The 16,816-nt window shown below is 41.9% G+C and overlaps 1 protein-coding gene across 1 annotated transcript in view; it reads right to left on the bottom strand.

Annotated features, from left to right (window-relative positions):
- Nucleotides 1-3,459: 3,459 nt before the first annotated feature.
- Nucleotides 3,460-16,816, bottom strand: part of RUBCNL (rubicon like autophagy enhancer) — a 32,843-nt gene continuing 19,486 nt past the window's right edge. The window contains exons 10-16 of the mRNA XM_054054555.1: nucleotides 16,400-16,545; nucleotides 15,546-15,610; nucleotides 14,520-14,758; nucleotides 13,688-13,749; nucleotides 12,321-12,474; nucleotides 12,116-12,206; nucleotides 3,460-11,600 (exon numbers count right to left, since the gene is read on the bottom strand). Coding sequence (XP_053910530.1) covers nucleotides 11,464-11,600; nucleotides 12,116-12,206; nucleotides 12,321-12,474; nucleotides 13,688-13,749; nucleotides 14,520-14,758; nucleotides 15,546-15,610; nucleotides 16,400-16,545 — 894 coding nt within the window. The 3' untranslated portion in view covers nucleotides 3,460-11,463. The remainder of the gene's footprint in view (nucleotides 11,601-12,115; nucleotides 12,207-12,320; nucleotides 12,475-13,687; nucleotides 13,750-14,519; nucleotides 14,759-15,545; nucleotides 15,611-16,399; nucleotides 16,546-16,816) is intronic.

Raw genomic sequence — 16,816 nt, 5'->3', positions numbered from 1 at the left:
GTGACAAGATGGTGACATGACCAAGGTTTGCATTGCTTACAGTCTCTCTTTCCCCGCAGAGCGAGGCAGCTCGAGCGAGTCACTTTGTGAAGCTCCTGTGATGGAGGGAAATGAAAATTATAGTCAAACCATTCAAACGTGAACAAAGCCGCTGCCTGGGAACACACAGCTTTTCAGGGCAACACTAATGCCTCTTTTATCTCCTCTGTGAAAGTCTTCAAGCCTCATTTGCCTCCCTCTTCACCTCTAAACATATCTTTAGATGTAAAGCTAGGATTAGAGGAAATCCTCCCCCTGAAACTACACTTCAGCATTCCTAGCAGTGTTTATCGCAGTGTAACTTTAGGCAACTAACCCTCACGCTGGAGTACAGGCATCACATTTTACTGTGGCAGCCTACATACAGAGCTCATGCTTACACATTACTCCAAGAGAGTACTGGGAAAGCATAAAATTACATCCAGATTGCGCAGGAGGGCCTCAATCTGATCTTCTCACTAAGGATTTTGAAATTGTGTACTCTGGAGACAGAGGGCAATGCTGCAGTGAGGTTAGAAGAAAAACCATTACCTTGTTTTATCAAAAGACCATAAAAAGTAGAACACTGACTTTCATGTCATGTTTAGACAGCAAAGCAATGGCTTCTTACTGCAGCCATCAACTGCAGCAAGACCAGTGAAGTCAACTGCTATCGCTGCGGCGAGTCAGGGTACCTTGCACGGGAATGCACAATTGAAGCTACAGCCTAATTATTTTCCCTTGTCGCCCCTCCTTTTTCTGATTGATGGTTGTATTATTGATGGTTGTATCGATACACAGCATTCTTGCTGCTCAGACGTGGCCCGATTTGGAGACAAGAGGTTGTAATTCAGCTGAAGTTATTTTTTATGGGTTTGCCTTGGGCCATGCTCTTTGGGCATGTGTGTGTATACCAGGACATACGTGTATAGGACGGCAGTCAGATGGGAAGGAACCATCGTATTGCAAGTCCTTTCTCGTTTCACTGTTTCAGTCAGCTGGAAGGTGGTTTAAGCATGCAGGCAATATGGACAATGTAATGAGACACTCCGAAAGCTCTTGCCTTTGCATGTGGAGGATAAGGCAGCTATGATTAACCTGTAGCTATGATCAACACACACCCACACACTTATATTGCACAGCTAATGGTGAGGATTTGGACCACAGATAATAACAGACAGGGATGTCTCTTCTGTTGCTTATAGAGGGAAAGCCAGTTGTTTGAGGACTGTACTGCATTACTTGGTTGTGTGGCTTCACCCATGGTATTTTATACCTCTCTGTAAAATGCAGACAGGTTTCTAGGCCAACACGCAGGGCTGGGTGCATGTGGTGTGGTCGCCTGGTCTATTCTGGAGCGTGTCCTCTCAAGGAACAACCACTTGCCTCAGCCGAGTTGTGCACTAGGCAAGCACAGGAAAGATGTCTGTGCAGGGGGCTTATAGCAGGAAAAATTGCAATGATCAGTCCTTAACAGCACCATACTGTTACTCCATTTGATTCACAAAACTTCTAATGGGCTTGCTCCTGCTGTTCTGAACTTTTGCTTTTCACTCTTATCTGCTCCTCCTAAGCACACTTAGATACTTTCTCAGGTATTCCTATCACCTGCAAAAGCCCAGTCTCTTATGCCATCTACACTGAGACGTCCCTTGGAGTCCAGCTGAGCAAGCATTTTGCACCTCTCACAGTGAAAGGAAAACTGAAATTTCTGCTTTATTGATTGCAACTTCGAGGAAGAGAGGTGGTGAACAGATACAAATCACTGCTCTCCTCTGTCTTCCTGCCTAACTGTGCCAAAAAACTTTGCAGGGCAGTGCACATCTTTCTGATCAGCATGCTAAGCATGCCCTTCTAAATTCCTTTCTTGCCCCTCATCTTGGCTTACAGCAGTCCTTGGGTAGTCCACAGGGCAAAACTTAAAGTGCTATCTTATTTTTCAGTGTCCAGTTGCCTGTGGCTGATAAGCCCAGGACGACCAGGCACAATGATTTACCTACTTCCACAGGCATATAGCTGACCATTAAGTACCAGACTGGCCACCTGGTGTTTCCACAAGAAGCTTACTAGCATCACATGTAACTAGAAGCTCAAGCTTACGTACAAATTTCACAATTTCCTGCAGCCTTAGTGCATAAACCGCCACATGGTGGGGTCATATGGCATGCCAGAGCCTTTTGCTTGAATGGCATCATGGCATTCCTACTGCTCAGCCTCAGCGTGACCATGGGACCCCTTTCTCACTCTGTGCCTCCCAAGTGCCAGACTATATGTCACAGTGCAAATGCAGGGATCAACATCACCCCCAGCCCCACCATTCTGATGCCTGCTTAGTAGAGGGAGGGGACAAAGATTTCTTTGCAAAAAGCAGGAAATTCCTGGGTCAGCTTTTATTACACTGGGGTAGAAAGAGAAATGATTCAGCATCAGCAGTTTTCCTCTCGTTTCCCTGAGTCAAGCAGAACTCTGGGGCAAGTCCCGTGTAGCCACAAGCCATCTACTCATTAGACAGGGTTTTGTACAACATCCTTGGTCAGTCAGGATGAGTTAGCAGCAAACAGGAAATACCAGCTGCCTCTGTCCCTGCATGAGCAGTGCTGGAAATGAACCCACAGCAGAGTGGCAGGATCGGGAGGGAGGTTTTTTTTCTGCTGTCAGATTTGGATGATAGGTTTTGTTTGAGAAATCCACTTAGGCGCTGGCATGGTTTCAGCATTTATTTTCCTGGTAAGACCTAGGTAAGTGTGCATAAAAGACTGGGAGCACCGATGGACTCATTAAATTGGCAAATAGCAGCCTGAGGGCAGTCAGATACTACAGGGCATTGTCAAAGCCCACCTTTGAAGACAAATACGTGTTCTTTTTTCATGACACACAGTAAATGGCGTTTCTAGATCTAGAGCAACTCCTGGAATATAAAATATAAGGACTTACAATTATTTTCTGATAAAAAAAGCATGTGCTTGTGTTCTGCTCTCAATAGGATGTAGGAAGCAGAAGTGTGAGCTAGCTCAGTCGTACACCATCAGGCAGTTTTTGCCTGTAAGCTTAACCGAAATTCTGAATTCTTTGGACTTGGAATTTATGTAGGTGAACAAGGATCCACAGAAAACAGAGTCACAGTTCAGTTGTTGAAAAGGTGTTTCACGCTTTACTGGCAGTCAGGTCAAGTTGGAAGAAAGGACAAGTGTTGAAAATGTACCTGGCAGACAGCTGTGGGGATTTCAGTCCCTGAGAAAGTAAAGTCTCTTAGTAATAGTCAAAGGCTCATCCATGGGATACGCACTGGAAAACTAGAGTTCTTCAGGTTGCCTCTCTGGGACAAAGAGCACAGGAGTACCAGGGCCTGAGACAAGTGCCCAGGAGAGACAGTGGCTGGAGGCAAGAAGCTGCAGGGACCAAGGTGCACATTCTTGCAGGTTAAGGTGTGAAGAAAAGAGTGCTGAAGGCTCCAGACAACAACAGGTAGCAAATGCTAGAGCAAGAGAGAAGGAGATGCTAGAGGGAAAAGGTGTGTCTGTGAAAGCTAGAAACCCTTAGGAAGGTAGGAGTGAATGTGTCTGCAGGAACTCTGAGAAGAAAGGGTCGGGGTAGGATGTGTTGAAAAGTTTCCCTGTGGAAAGGAGATCTGGGAAGATGACAATGTGAGGGAAATTGCTGGGAAAACATAGGAGTAAGGTAATCATATTCCTTTGGTTAACACTTAGCACAGTGAAAGCACAAGACCCGTCATGGAGACAAGCCCTGGACCCAGCACCAGAGGCAAGATCCAGAACCAGTAGATGGGCTGTTCATGGATTTCTCCATCTCCTGGCAGAAGCAACTGGAAGGTTGACTTGCGGAAGCCTTATAGCCATCAGCCAGCACCTGCTGGAGTAGCAGTTGTGCACAGTTGCTGTGTAAAAGAGGAACTGTATGTGCTAACTAGTCAGAAAGCAGTTTTGAAATAGGAAGTCTGTAGGATATGCTGGTAGTTATTTCTGCTTTCCTATCAGGCTGTCAAGTACAGAAATCTTGGGAATTGGGGGTGGAGGGCAGCCTGTCTAACTCTGGTACAGGCCTTGTGCCTGACCACTGGGACCCTGCTAAGGTGAGCACACTGCTCTTCAACAAGGAGAGAGATAGGCATCTTTGAAGGCGTTTAGAGGGGAATCTGGGGCAACTATATCCTTCCCATTAAGCAGATTCTGAAAGGGAAGTTTGTTGGGTGTTAATATGTTGTCTAATAAACTGATACAAGTTAAGATAATCAGACTTTTCTTCATAGCGGGAAACAGACAGGGCATCTTCACCCTTTGCTGTACATGACATCCTTCCTGAGAAAGTCTCCATCACTGTTGTCTCAAATTTAGAGAAGATGCTCCTCTGCTCAGGATACTGGTCTAGATCTCCGGTGAATTTCCATCTGTACCACCAGCTTCCTCAGGGCTGTTTCAGCCTCAGCTTGACTGCATTTTGCTATCTACAAAATTATGCAAACACTTTTCTCCAATTGCTTATCATACTATCTCATCTTATTTTCCTACTCCAGTGATGTCTTAATCTTCTGCTATACTTCTAAGTAGCCCTGGGGCTTTGCTTCAGGGATAGACCCACAAACTCTTTCGTAGCATGACATTGCACAACATGCTGGTCACATTAGAGCTGTGCTGGCACAGGAAAATGCTGTGCCAAGGCATTTTCCTGTGAGAGTACACTGCTATTACAGCCAGATGTTCCTAGGTTCTAAGGTAGCTTAGGAAATTCTGTTACAGAAGCATTGACATATCCTCAGTGTTGTGCTACAGCACATAAATTACTATTCACATTAATTTGCCTCATCAATTAAATGTGTAGGAGCCCTAAAACCATACCCTATTCCATTAAAAACATTCCGGCTTTGATTTAGTTCCACCTTTTGAGAAACCAGGGAGGAGAAATTTGATTTACAGTAACTGTTGGCCCAAGATCAGAGCACAGTCAAATGGCTCCCAGTTCCAGGTGAGGTAAATAAATCCTCCTTTCCTGTACCATGCTCCTTGATGCACAACAGCAGCATTTCCGCAGTCACCAATTTCATCTGAAGTGACCGCAACAGCACATTCCTTCTGCTTTATGCAAGGCACTGTGATTACTTCCAGGGAACACTTCTTTGTGTTTACTCCTAAAGCAGCAGTCAGGTCTGCAGGCACTTCTCTGTGCTACTCTACAGCACTTTTTCTTTTCTTCAGACTGATAGCACTTCGATGAATTTGCTTCCCCCTTTTGCACTATTATCTTCCTCAGTATTAATCCTTAGGTTATGGAATTGCAAAAGTATTTTATTATATTTGTTTTATCCTAAGAAGCACATCTCAAAGAAATTCATCTGGGTTGTAAAGAGGGAACAATGGTTTAAAAAGCAAATAAAACAGGCCTAGGAGAAGAAGGGCTGGTAAAATTGGGCGTTAACCTCTCAGTTTCATTTTGTTTTTACAGACAGCTGGAAAGGCCTTGACTGAAATAGCAGAGAAAGGAATCCAAGAGGAGCTGCTGCTGCTTGGAGAAGTAAGGTGAATCCAATCATTTCAGATAAGTTAGACAGGGACTGCGGAAGCAGCTGTCAAAAAATTCAGTCCAGCCCAGTTCCTACGAATGTCCATTGTCCAAACAGCTCTGGGTGTGCCCAGATCCTGCACTGTTTGCAACATCAGCAACACAGCGCTGGGGCACAGGATAGGCACATGAATTAATTACATTTCCAGCTAAAAGCTGACATTGAAAGATGATCCACAAGAATTTTATTCCATTTCCTGAGCTCTCTCTCACAGCAAGCATCTATCATTCAGGCAGAACTCCCCATTTCCAAATCCCAGGCAGAAAAATAGAATCAAAACAAGGGCAATTCTGGGCCTGAGGAGAAGAAGAATGGAAATTTTTCTATGGAAAATTTTTTACCATTGAATTAAGGCCCCTACAAGACTGCAATTTCTAAGTCAGTTTCTCCTTACTGATGATTTCAGCACATTTTATGTGCCAGGCCATTGGTGTCTGTCTTCCTTTGCATTTCACTAGGAGGCAGGTGCCCACCCCAGGTCCATGGAACAGGCATCGTCACATGAAAATCCATGCCATGGATATAGTCCCTATAAATGGACACTCAATTACTTTGGTGTCTGGCTCTTGCTGCCTTCCCATGTCAGATTTCTCTGCTTATGTGGTGATCTGCTCATACCATCTACGCCCGCAACTACACAGGCGCTCCATGGTCTTTTCACAGGTACTCACTCTTAAGCCCATAAGGATCACAGAGAATCTGGCTCCTGCTTAATAGAACCAGTTAGGCAATTCCTCAACTGCCTAAATTCTTCATATAAACCAGCTGGTTTTTAGGCAGAAGGTGCTCTGGACTCTCCCCTAGTACATCCACCACACTCAGGGCAACTGATTTGGTCCCCAAATCCCCCTGCTGTCCAGCCCCACCCTTGGAGCAGTTATTAGGCTGGTAATGCATTTGGTTTGGCTGCAAATAAATGAACCTTAAATGATACACTGAGGGGAAATCTGCATAACAGGGAAAAAGAAAAAATACTTCCTTTTTCTTCTGCCTCTAGACATACTCCTTCAAAAGCCTCAAAATAAACAAACCTTCAGCAATTTGCTGGGGAAAAAAAAACTTAGGGAGATGCCATCATTTTGTGGAAGGTGAAGAACTGACAGCTACAAGCTGTTGACTCTCCTAAGCACACAAGTGTTTACACCAAACAATGACTGCCATATACTTTTTTTCCTAATTAAATCATGGACATCTGCACTAGCAAACTGTTACAATTAAATGTAGCATAGTTTTAGCCAATGATGGCAAATAGGCATTATCATGGATATTCAAAACAATTATGTTGGATTTGGAGAGCCCACGAAAGTATGGAGTACTTGAATTTGGCCCATCTTGTACCATCTGCCCTCAGTACCAGGGATCAGTTCTGGGCAAGTTTAATTTACTGATAACAGATTCAACCTGCATTTTTATTTTTAATCTAGTCAAATGTAAAATATCTTCACCCTTTGTAGACAGAATAGATGATTCATTCACTGTAAAGCTTCTTTTACTGCTTCCAGTCTTGCTCAGCTCTCTCCACACTCCACTGAAGCGTACACTACTCAAGCCTCTCTTGTACATCTATTCCCTATCTCTTCCGATCCCTCCTTTACTGTTTAAATTTCCCTTAATGACCTTCTATTTTTGCAGTGTTCGGAAAACTTTTCAGTCTGTGGTCAGACAGACACACAATGAGAGATCAAACGTGGTGCTTACATGTACAAAATGAAAGGGCCACAGAGCTTTGTTCAGAATCATGAGGGAGGGCAAGTACACTTGACCAAACGATATCAACAATTATATCAATGCTGAACCACATAAGTATAAATAACACGTTAAACAGAAGATTGTTTTCCAGAGTATTCAGATTGATAGCTTAAAGGAAAACTCTACCAAGCATCAGTCACAGAGAAAATGTGGGGAAACAGATGAATTTCCTTTGAAAAAATTAAAAACATTGATAGGCACAAGAAGAGGTGAAAGACTTCTGCTGATAGAGTACTCTACGTGCAAAACCAGACAAAATAGCATTTCTCATAAAACACATAGATATTTTCTTCTCTTGAAGTGAGTAGGTGTGAAGACATCCCTGGAATTATATGGGCCCATAACGCTACTAATTACTTGACATACTTACTGACAGTTGCAACAAGACCTGTATTTGTGGGTCCATACTACACCTGGCAATTAGTATTATTCTATTATTTACAGTAACAATTGTATTATGTATCATGAAAGAACCTGGCTGCAACACACTGTACAAAGTCTTAGCAAAGCACTTCAACCTCCCAAAAACTCAGAACTGAAACCAAGAGGAAAAATACAACAAATCGGTATAAAGAAATAAAGTAGTGGAAAACCACGTAAAACTGGTAGGAGCAACAGTGAGAAGTTAGTATTGTGTTCCTTTCAAAAGCTGCTCCACTACTAATAAAACTCTCTTGACCTGAATTCTGCCTGTGGAGTGAAGCAGGCAGTTAACTAGAATGGGGTTTTCTGCCCATTATGTCCCCGAGAGTGCTCCATCAGATGGTCCTCAGAAGTGCTCCTGTTGCATCCACATGGCATCATGGAAACACACCATTAGGAATGAGCATTGGTCCTCATTGCTGAAACAGAAAGGTGTGACAATTCCTTTTTTTTTTTCCCCCCCTAGCTTAAGAGGTCACTTGCCACTGCTCTCTGTGCAACATGTTCAGCTTTCTAGCTAGCAGGCAGCTTATTTTGAACTGCCCCAACTCCTTTGTAAGACAGTATAACCTTATTATGTCTGCTCTTCTCAAAGAATTCAGAGCTTCCACATTTAGGGTTTTAATTCTTCCAAACCAATTCATTGTAGGCATATAGCTTTTGTTTCTTAAAAAGTTCTTATCTTGGATCTGACTTATCTGGTTTAACCTCAGAAATGATCCAACTCAGTACTTACCCCTACAGATATGCTCAGGAGGAGCACAGCATTGATCTAAGAAGCTTAATGAGTCTCAAAATGTGATTCAAAGAATACAGCTGCTCCCTAAAGACACCTAGAGGGTTTATAGCATGAAAGTCACCCCCTTTCCATCAATCCACTCACCAAATACAGAAAGATACAGCGCACACTTTCAGTTTTATTGTGGTTACTTCATGCTATCCCAGGATACTGACTGATAAGAAACTCTCACCTCAGCAACACTAAGAACACCTTGTAGCTACAGATCTAGCCACCCATGCCTTGCTTCTCACCACAAAAGAGGCTCAGGCTGAATGCCTTCAGCATGTTCCTGTGATTCATGCTGATACCAGCACTCAAGATGTGGTTTTGGTATGACCCTCTTCCAGACCTAGTAGTCAAGAGCACCACCCACTCAAAAGCAGCAAATATCAGCCTGTTAGTCCTTCCAATTTGTGGCCAATCAGTTGACACCTCACAACTTGGTCCTTATTTTAGCTTCAGCAGCAGCAGAACTTTTTAACTAGGTTTACTTGAATTCCAGGCATGCTGATCCTCCTGGGTCTTCCACTTTCCATCAGCTACTCAAACACACAGAGTATGTTCCCTTGCTGCAATGCACATTGTGGTACATGGCAATTAGTCAGAATAAGCGATACAGGCTCTATGGAAACTTGGACTGAACTGAGTGGATGTAAAGTATCAACACTTGATGAATGAAACTCACTCTCTTTCACTCCCCCCCCATACATACCACTACTGTTTAGTGAGACTTTAACATTTGTGAAAAGCACAGCCAGAAACCAGATCAGCTCTTCTGAATTAATGAATAATGAAAAAGATGTATTGAGTTGCCCTGCAGGTTATCCCGTGGAAGGATTATTCAAGTGAGCTCCTTCATAAGCAGAAAATCCCTACAGCAAAGCCCTCCATGTGATTCAGTTAGCCATGCACCCAACTTAGGTGAGCATTTACTCTTGCATAACATTAAATATAGTCAACTGCATAAGCAGGCTCTTTCTCACCACGTGTTAAACCCTGCCTCGGTATCCATCCGATGATCTTGACTAAGAAATTATAATCTTGCTTCTGAGCAGTAAGTAGGTGAGCTGTTTTCAGACACAGAAAAACAGCTAAGTGGGAGACTTAGTGAACTTACTATTACTGTGAGCATTAGCGTGGAGGTGACCTTGTAGCAGACAGCTGACCTTGTCCTTGCTAAAAGCTGGAGCTAGCAGGTGAGGAGAGGAAGAACAAAGCACAGAATGAGAACAACAAACTCAAAATATTAAAAGAAACCTATTGCAGAGAACTTTGGAATGTGCTTTCTTTCAAGTTCTGGGGCTTTTCTGTTCATTGGTACTTCCATATGTGGCACAATCAGAAAAATTATTTTACAAGTTAAAGTAACCACTCTGGGTTTCTGAGGATTAGGGGCCACTTCCTCAGCCAGTTTCATCAGAAGTAACCAACCAGGCTGGGAAAGAAAGCTGCTTTCATCTTCCAACACTTCACCTTTAGGCAAGGACCCCGTCTGCAAGCATGAGGGTCAATTTAAATGGGAGCATCTTCTCTGCTCACTTACTGCCTCTCCTCACATTCCCAAGTGCTCTGGAAAGAAACTTCTAGAGAGACATACAGGTTGTAGGTGGTAAGGTATTGACAGTGGAGGGTTGCAGGGTGTGCTCTGTGTAAAGAGACCAGGACTGCCCCATGACAGCCACAACTGCTTGCAGCCAGCTCCCATGGACCCACTAAAGGACATAGCTGAGCATCTCAGCCAAGATGGTAGAGCCTCTGAGAAAACCCATTTAATAAGGTGCAAAAGACCACACTGGTGGGGAGGAACAATAGTACAAACACAAGGTTAGTGAAGAAAGTGTGGCGAGAGGTGCTCCAGACACCAGAGCAGAGACTCCACTGCAGCCCATGGAAAGGACAACACTGGAGCACATATATTTTCCTTCAGGAAATATCCATCTCCTGGAAAACCCATACAGGAGCAGGTTTATCCTGAAGGACTGCAGCACATAGGAAGGAGACACTGAAGCAGAGGAACAGCATGAGGAGGAAGGAGCAGCAGAGAGGAACTGTTACAAACTAACTGCAACCCCCATTTCCCATTCCTTATTCCCCCTGCCACACTTGGGGCAGGCGAGAAGGTAGAAGAGTTGTGAATGAATAAGTAAAGTTGAGAAAAAGGGTGAGTGAAGTAGGGGGAGGTTGTTGGTTTAGTCTTTGTTTCTCATCACCATCCTCAATTTCTAATTGGCAATAAATTTTCCCCAATTCGAGTCTGTTTTGCCCATGACAGTAGCTGAAAAGTGATCTCCCAGTCTTGATCTCAAACTACGAGTGCTTTCATCTCATTTTCTCCCCTTGTCCTGTTGAGGAGGAGTTGTGAGAACAGCTGGTGGGCATCTAGCACAGGCGAAGGTCAACACACCGCAATCTGTTGTACACATCTGTTTAAAAGAAACTTAACATCCAGAAAAAGAAACTCATTTACCAGACCAGAATTTCAGATCAGCGACTGCCCAAAGCTTGCAGACAAGCTTTTCCTATGGTGCAGCTTTTTAGAGAACGATTGCAAACTACCACTTTCTCCTATTGCCAAAATCCAACACAGGTAAGGATTTCTGACACTCATTTACTGTCTGTAGATTATTTGCAGAATTACAGAGAAGATAGTTTTTACATGGAAAAATATAGTATTAAAAAAACTTACATACAAGGACAAAACATAGGCTGCTCTCAGAATTAACATCCAGTCCTTCTGTAACCAGTTAAGACGACACTCCCTTAGGGTGAGTTTTCAACGATGATATTGAAGTCTTCTTTTTCTTTTTTTTTTTTACTCTCTTATAAAGGAGACGCATTAAAAATAGTAATGTCTAAAACAACATTATTTAATTCTCAGTCAGGCACCTGAAGATTTGGCTTTGAGCATCTTCTGAAATCAACAGTCATAGGAATGCAGTTTCATGGAGGCACTGGTAACAGATGTTTCTGAAAGTGTCCTACGAGATGCGATCCGCAGACATTTGGGGCAACCTCCAGACTTGAAACATGCTTTGTGGAAGCATGATTTGCACTCTGTTTAAATACATAACAAGCAGTTTAACATTCAGGAAAAAAAAATATAAAAATGTGTTCCTTGATTGATGTTCTATCCAGTTCACCCAAGTTAAATTATATAAACAGGACAAAGCTAGGAATCAACCACTGTAAGCATTATGACTAAGCATTTTGGTAAGATTTGCAGGATTTACAATGGATCTGATTTAGCAAGATCTGATTTAGCAGCAGTACAGCACTGTTCCAGGAGCTTTCTCATGCGCAGACCGAAAAAAAAAGCCTCCTCCTGCAGCCATAATTACGTTCAGACAAGTACTTGGCTTTGCTCCCTGAATTCACTGAAGCAAGACAGCAGACACAGGCTGGTTTTCAAAGATACACACTATCCATGGTTTTAAACTACATATGCAGGTTTTCAAATACACATGCTTTCCATGAAGCAAGTTCTCAATGTCTTCCTCAATTAAGTGTGAACAGTTCTACATGCCAATGTCCCCCCAGAGAAGAAAGAAAAACATTTGGTCTGAACATACCTGTGCACCTTTTACATTTGGCAGTCTGATGTGGAAAGAGCAGATCTGCACTCTGACAGAATTCACAGATAAACCCCTTCGCTTGACAGAGCTACAAGAACAAAAAAATTGATTTAATCTAGGAAAAAATTATTTGGGAACATCACCAGGGATTTTCCTCACACTAGCAGCTGCAAGGACACCAAGAGGCCTGGCTTTTCCTTACCTCACAGCCGTCCACGTGGGAGGTGGAGCTCTTCAAAATATCTTTAAGAAGAGGCAGTAACTGCCCCCGTTTGATCTTCACCAGATCATCCAGTGAGAAGAGATGCAGCTCCTCCGTCAGATGGCTGGGGACCTGTTCATATTCTTTCAGTACACTGCAAAGAAAGAAAAAACAAATCAAGTTACAAAAAGTTGGTTTTCAAGTGTATTTGAAGAATAAGCCTCTTTCACACACCAAGAGATCATACGAGGCAAGTTCATACTAAATCCTACCTTCCTCCCCAATCTGAAATCACGTTAACAAAACCTGTAGGATTTGGGATTTAGAATAAAACGTGTGCTATGAATATGCGTTCCTTGGGCACTGGAGTTGCCATGGGCAGTTATTCCAGCAATTCTTCAATGATGTGTGAAGAGGTTCTCTCCTACCTCAGGAACAGCAGTTAAATCTTATATAGGATCTAATGCTACAAGCTAGGGTTTATTTACTTTTTTTGAAAGAGAAGGTATTTATCTTGCATGAGTCACTATTGGGTGAAACTATATTTGTACTGAGCAGGTGAACATTGAAAATATAGCAATTATTTTTAAAATACCACTGATATATAAGGTACAGTGAGGATCCTAATGCTTATTTCTATAATGAAATCACAGGTGGTTTTCCAGAAGACACATTAAAATATGTTTCTCTTATTTTAGTGAACAACACATAAGAGAGGTCCACATCAAAGAACAGAAATTACTTTTTAAAGCTTATTTGCTTCAGCCTGTTTTTAAAAAACTTAGCAATTCTGCAATGGAAGTTTTATCATTCACATGTCTTAGTTATGCCCATAGTCTGGGAAGGCTAATGTTGAAAGTCTTCAATTAGCAGCAACAAGCAAGGTCACATTTTGATATTTGTCACTTTGGGTTACTATTTTATAAACAGTCAGATTAAAGTAAACTGAATTGAGAATTATGACAGATTTCTGGAAAAAAAAAATCTTTAAGCCCTCAAGGAATACATTGTTAATTTTGCTTTTTTTAAAGACAAATCATCTCAGAGATATACATAAGTATATCTGACCTTCTAGGAATAAGTGAGAACCTAACAGAGACAGAGTAAGAAAAAATATACACCTAAAAAAATCATTCAGCATTTCAAACCAACTCTCTAAAAAGTATGTTTAGCAGTAAACAGAAAGCTACCACATAAAACCTGTTCCTCACTCAACCTCTTCATGTAATAGAAGGAAGTTTTGTTATCACAATTTTCTCTAATAGTAATAATATCTCTTTTAAAACTCCAAACGTCTCTAGAGAAGGCTCTGTAAGCACCTTGGGTATATTTTAATATACTTTTTCATGCACGTTCACAGCCCATACCTTTCACCAAACCTGCAGGTTCTCAAAAGCTTTTTCAAATGAAAAAGCTGTTCTTGCACCTCCTAAAAGACAAAAGGGAAAAAGAAAAACAAAACAATTTTTAAATGAAAAGCGATTGCATTTCTGTATTTACAAGTGAGGAAGATCACTATTTGAGTCAGCAACCCTTGTCAGTACATCAAGCCACATCGAAAAATAGAAACTTCACACTCAACACAAAATTAAGCAAATGGATTGTCTAATGCACAAAAGGCCAAGGAAGGTAAAGGTTACTTTTATTAACTGACAAGGGAAGCAGTTCCCAACACTACATATGGTTCCATGTCAGCACACCAAGATGTTAGACCCAAAAGAGGTAAGCGTCTCCTCAGACAAGAGGGGAGCACATGACGACTCCAGCAGAGCACCCTTCCTCAAGCTGTAGGAGGTACAACCCTTAGATGAGCCAAGATGTAGTGGCCTACAAAAGTAAGGACTCATTCAAAACCTCCAGAGCTTTCCAACAGTCAATTGCCAAGCACAAGTAAATATTAAGGGCAGGAGCCCAGCTGCTCTCTATGAACTAAAACAGGAAACCAATAACAAAATGCCTCACAAAGAAAGGGTAGGGGGACACAAGACCTCTGCCACAGGTTGGTAACTTCTCCCTCCTTTCTCTTTACGTGAGGGGAGAGGGGACAAGTCTCAGAATGTGCAGTGAGACAACATTAGGCACAAAGAAACCAACTCTGCCTCCTTCCCACATACACACATGGCAAAGGACAACCTGCCCTAAGGAGTTCTTCCCAAAAGTCACAGACCCACAAATTCCCAATTAAAAAAGGGCACTTACCCTCACCCTGTCCATATCTTTACTTTTCATGTAGAGGGCTTTGTTAATACATGACACATTGAAAACTGGGTGCTGCCATATGCTGTCCAGTAGGTGTTTGGAGAAGTTGCATACATAGTACTTTTTGAAGTCCCATTTCAAAAGTATTCGGGCAGGAATGGAAGACTGGGCATAGCTGTGGCAGCACTCGCAGAAGTATTTCCCCAGGTAGTCACAATAGCGAAGTCTTCCGATATATTCTGCAGGTAGATAGCAATAAAACTGTGAATATTTGTAATATGTTACTCTTTTGTAAAGCAGACACAAAAGTAGTCCCTGAAAGCCATCTCAAAGATGTCTTGGGTAAGGTCTGGTTGTCAGACCTGTAAATCATGATGCTTTCAAAACAGTTCTCACAAAGCATCACAAATCAAACAAAGGCAGGATTTTGTGATCAAGGTTCAAAGAAAAGCTTTTAAACAGACACCCCAAAAAAGCAAACCCACACATTCCATAAGCTTCCACAAAGCTTCCATAAAGTTTCTAAAAAGAGACTCTTGCAAGTGTGTAAATTAGCAGAGAAAGAATTATTGAAAGACACCATTGGAAGATGTAAAGCCAGGACTTTCCAGCCTAGAAGTTTGATTTTTTTTAATAGCTTTTCCTGTTTTGGTGTTGACCGTCAGGAATTTTTACAAATTTATTTGTAAAAATGATACATGCCATTATCAATAATGTATCATGATTGATATGTATTGTATTGATATTGTACATGTATTGATAATGATACAATATTATATCAATATTGTATATATTGCATTATACAATATTGGCATGTATCATGCATTGCATTTCGTCCACAATGAGAAATTCCAAGTAGCGGTCAAGACCCCACTCCCCATTTCCTTATTGCAGGCATATCCAACAATAAGATTTTCCTTCTAGCTCAGATTATTTCAGAATTGTGGCACATGTATGTTGGTGAAGGTTATAGTCTGATTACTAGTAAAGGATTAATTAGTTTTCTTCCCCTTTGGTACTACTTACTGCTTTCAATTGGGGTTCCACAACCAACACATGTAAAGTTTTGGGCAGCCACCACTACATCTCTCCTGCATAGAGAGGCAAACAGTTAGATCTTTCAGCACCTAAAACACAGTTTAGTTAGCATTCTCCCGAAGTGCAATACTGACATCAGTGAAATTGTCCAAATTAGGAGCTGACTGCTATTCCTCCATATGAAGAAAGATGTTCTGGAAGGATATGCAGATTATTGTTGTAGTAGGAGTCTCTAAGCTATTCTGTGGAGAATATTCCATCAATTTCTGCTTCTAAATACTGCTTGTTGCAAGACTTAAATTATTTTCCACTTCTTAAGTTGGCATCAATATCAAGGGAAGGAAGGGAAATTCATGTTAGCAACTGACGGAGCAACTGGATCTGCAGCAACACAGGCAATCTAGCCAGTTTGCCTACTGTGTGTATTTAACAGCGTTTTATGCAGAGTAACACAGCAGTTTCCCCAAACATGACCTGTTTTCTCCCCTCTTTCTGAAAACCTACTACATTATCAGCAGGGAAATGGGGAAACTCCTAAGAATATTCTCCAGGTAGTTTCACAAAATGAAGTTTTTAGGAGTCCAGCTAAGCACTTCCACAGTACGTGCATTATCACATGTAAAAGTGCAAGTGCCGTGTTAATCAGAACGTGGCAACAGAGGGAAAAGTTGCCATCTGCTTTCTAGCAAAGCTGGTGACAAACACTGCAGAAGTCTTTGCCAGGCACTAGCTCTAACCTTAGGTTCTGCTAAATCACCCAGGCTCCTCCCATCAACTTCAGCAGGTTTTAGACAAATCCCCATGTTGTACTAAACAACAACACTCAGATCCTTTAGACTTACTTGACTGAAGGGTGAATATTAAATATAATCTGTGATTTAGGTGGGGCCCAGCCAGAAGATCCTCTTAATTTGGATATGATCTTTATTTCTTCAGCCAGATTCAAACTGGACTCAAGCTCTCTTGGAACTTCTTCTTTCAGCACAGACTGTTGGGAAAGAAACTCAAAGATGTTTGCTGCCCATCAGCTGGACATATCTTAAACGCTATGAAACATCTCCCTTTATAGTCCAGGATTTTAAAGTTCAGTTTTCACCTGCATGTAAGTCCACCTCCAATTAAACTCCTTTGTATCAGTCCTAGAAGAAAGTACACCCTGATTGTTCACAACTGCACATCTGAAACGTGTTGAAAACTTATCTGAAGTGAACTCATAAACTGCAAGCAGTCGTCTGTATTTCTTTTTTTTTTTGTTTAAC

The sequence above is a fragment of the Cuculus canorus genome, chromosome 1 (genome assembly GCF_017976375.1).
Source record: "Cuculus canorus isolate bCucCan1 chromosome 1, bCucCan1.pri, whole genome shotgun sequence".
Lineage (NCBI taxonomy): Eukaryota > Metazoa > Chordata > Aves > Cuculiformes > Cuculidae > Cuculus > Cuculus canorus.
This window is presented reverse-complemented; position numbering and strand designations above follow the sequence as displayed.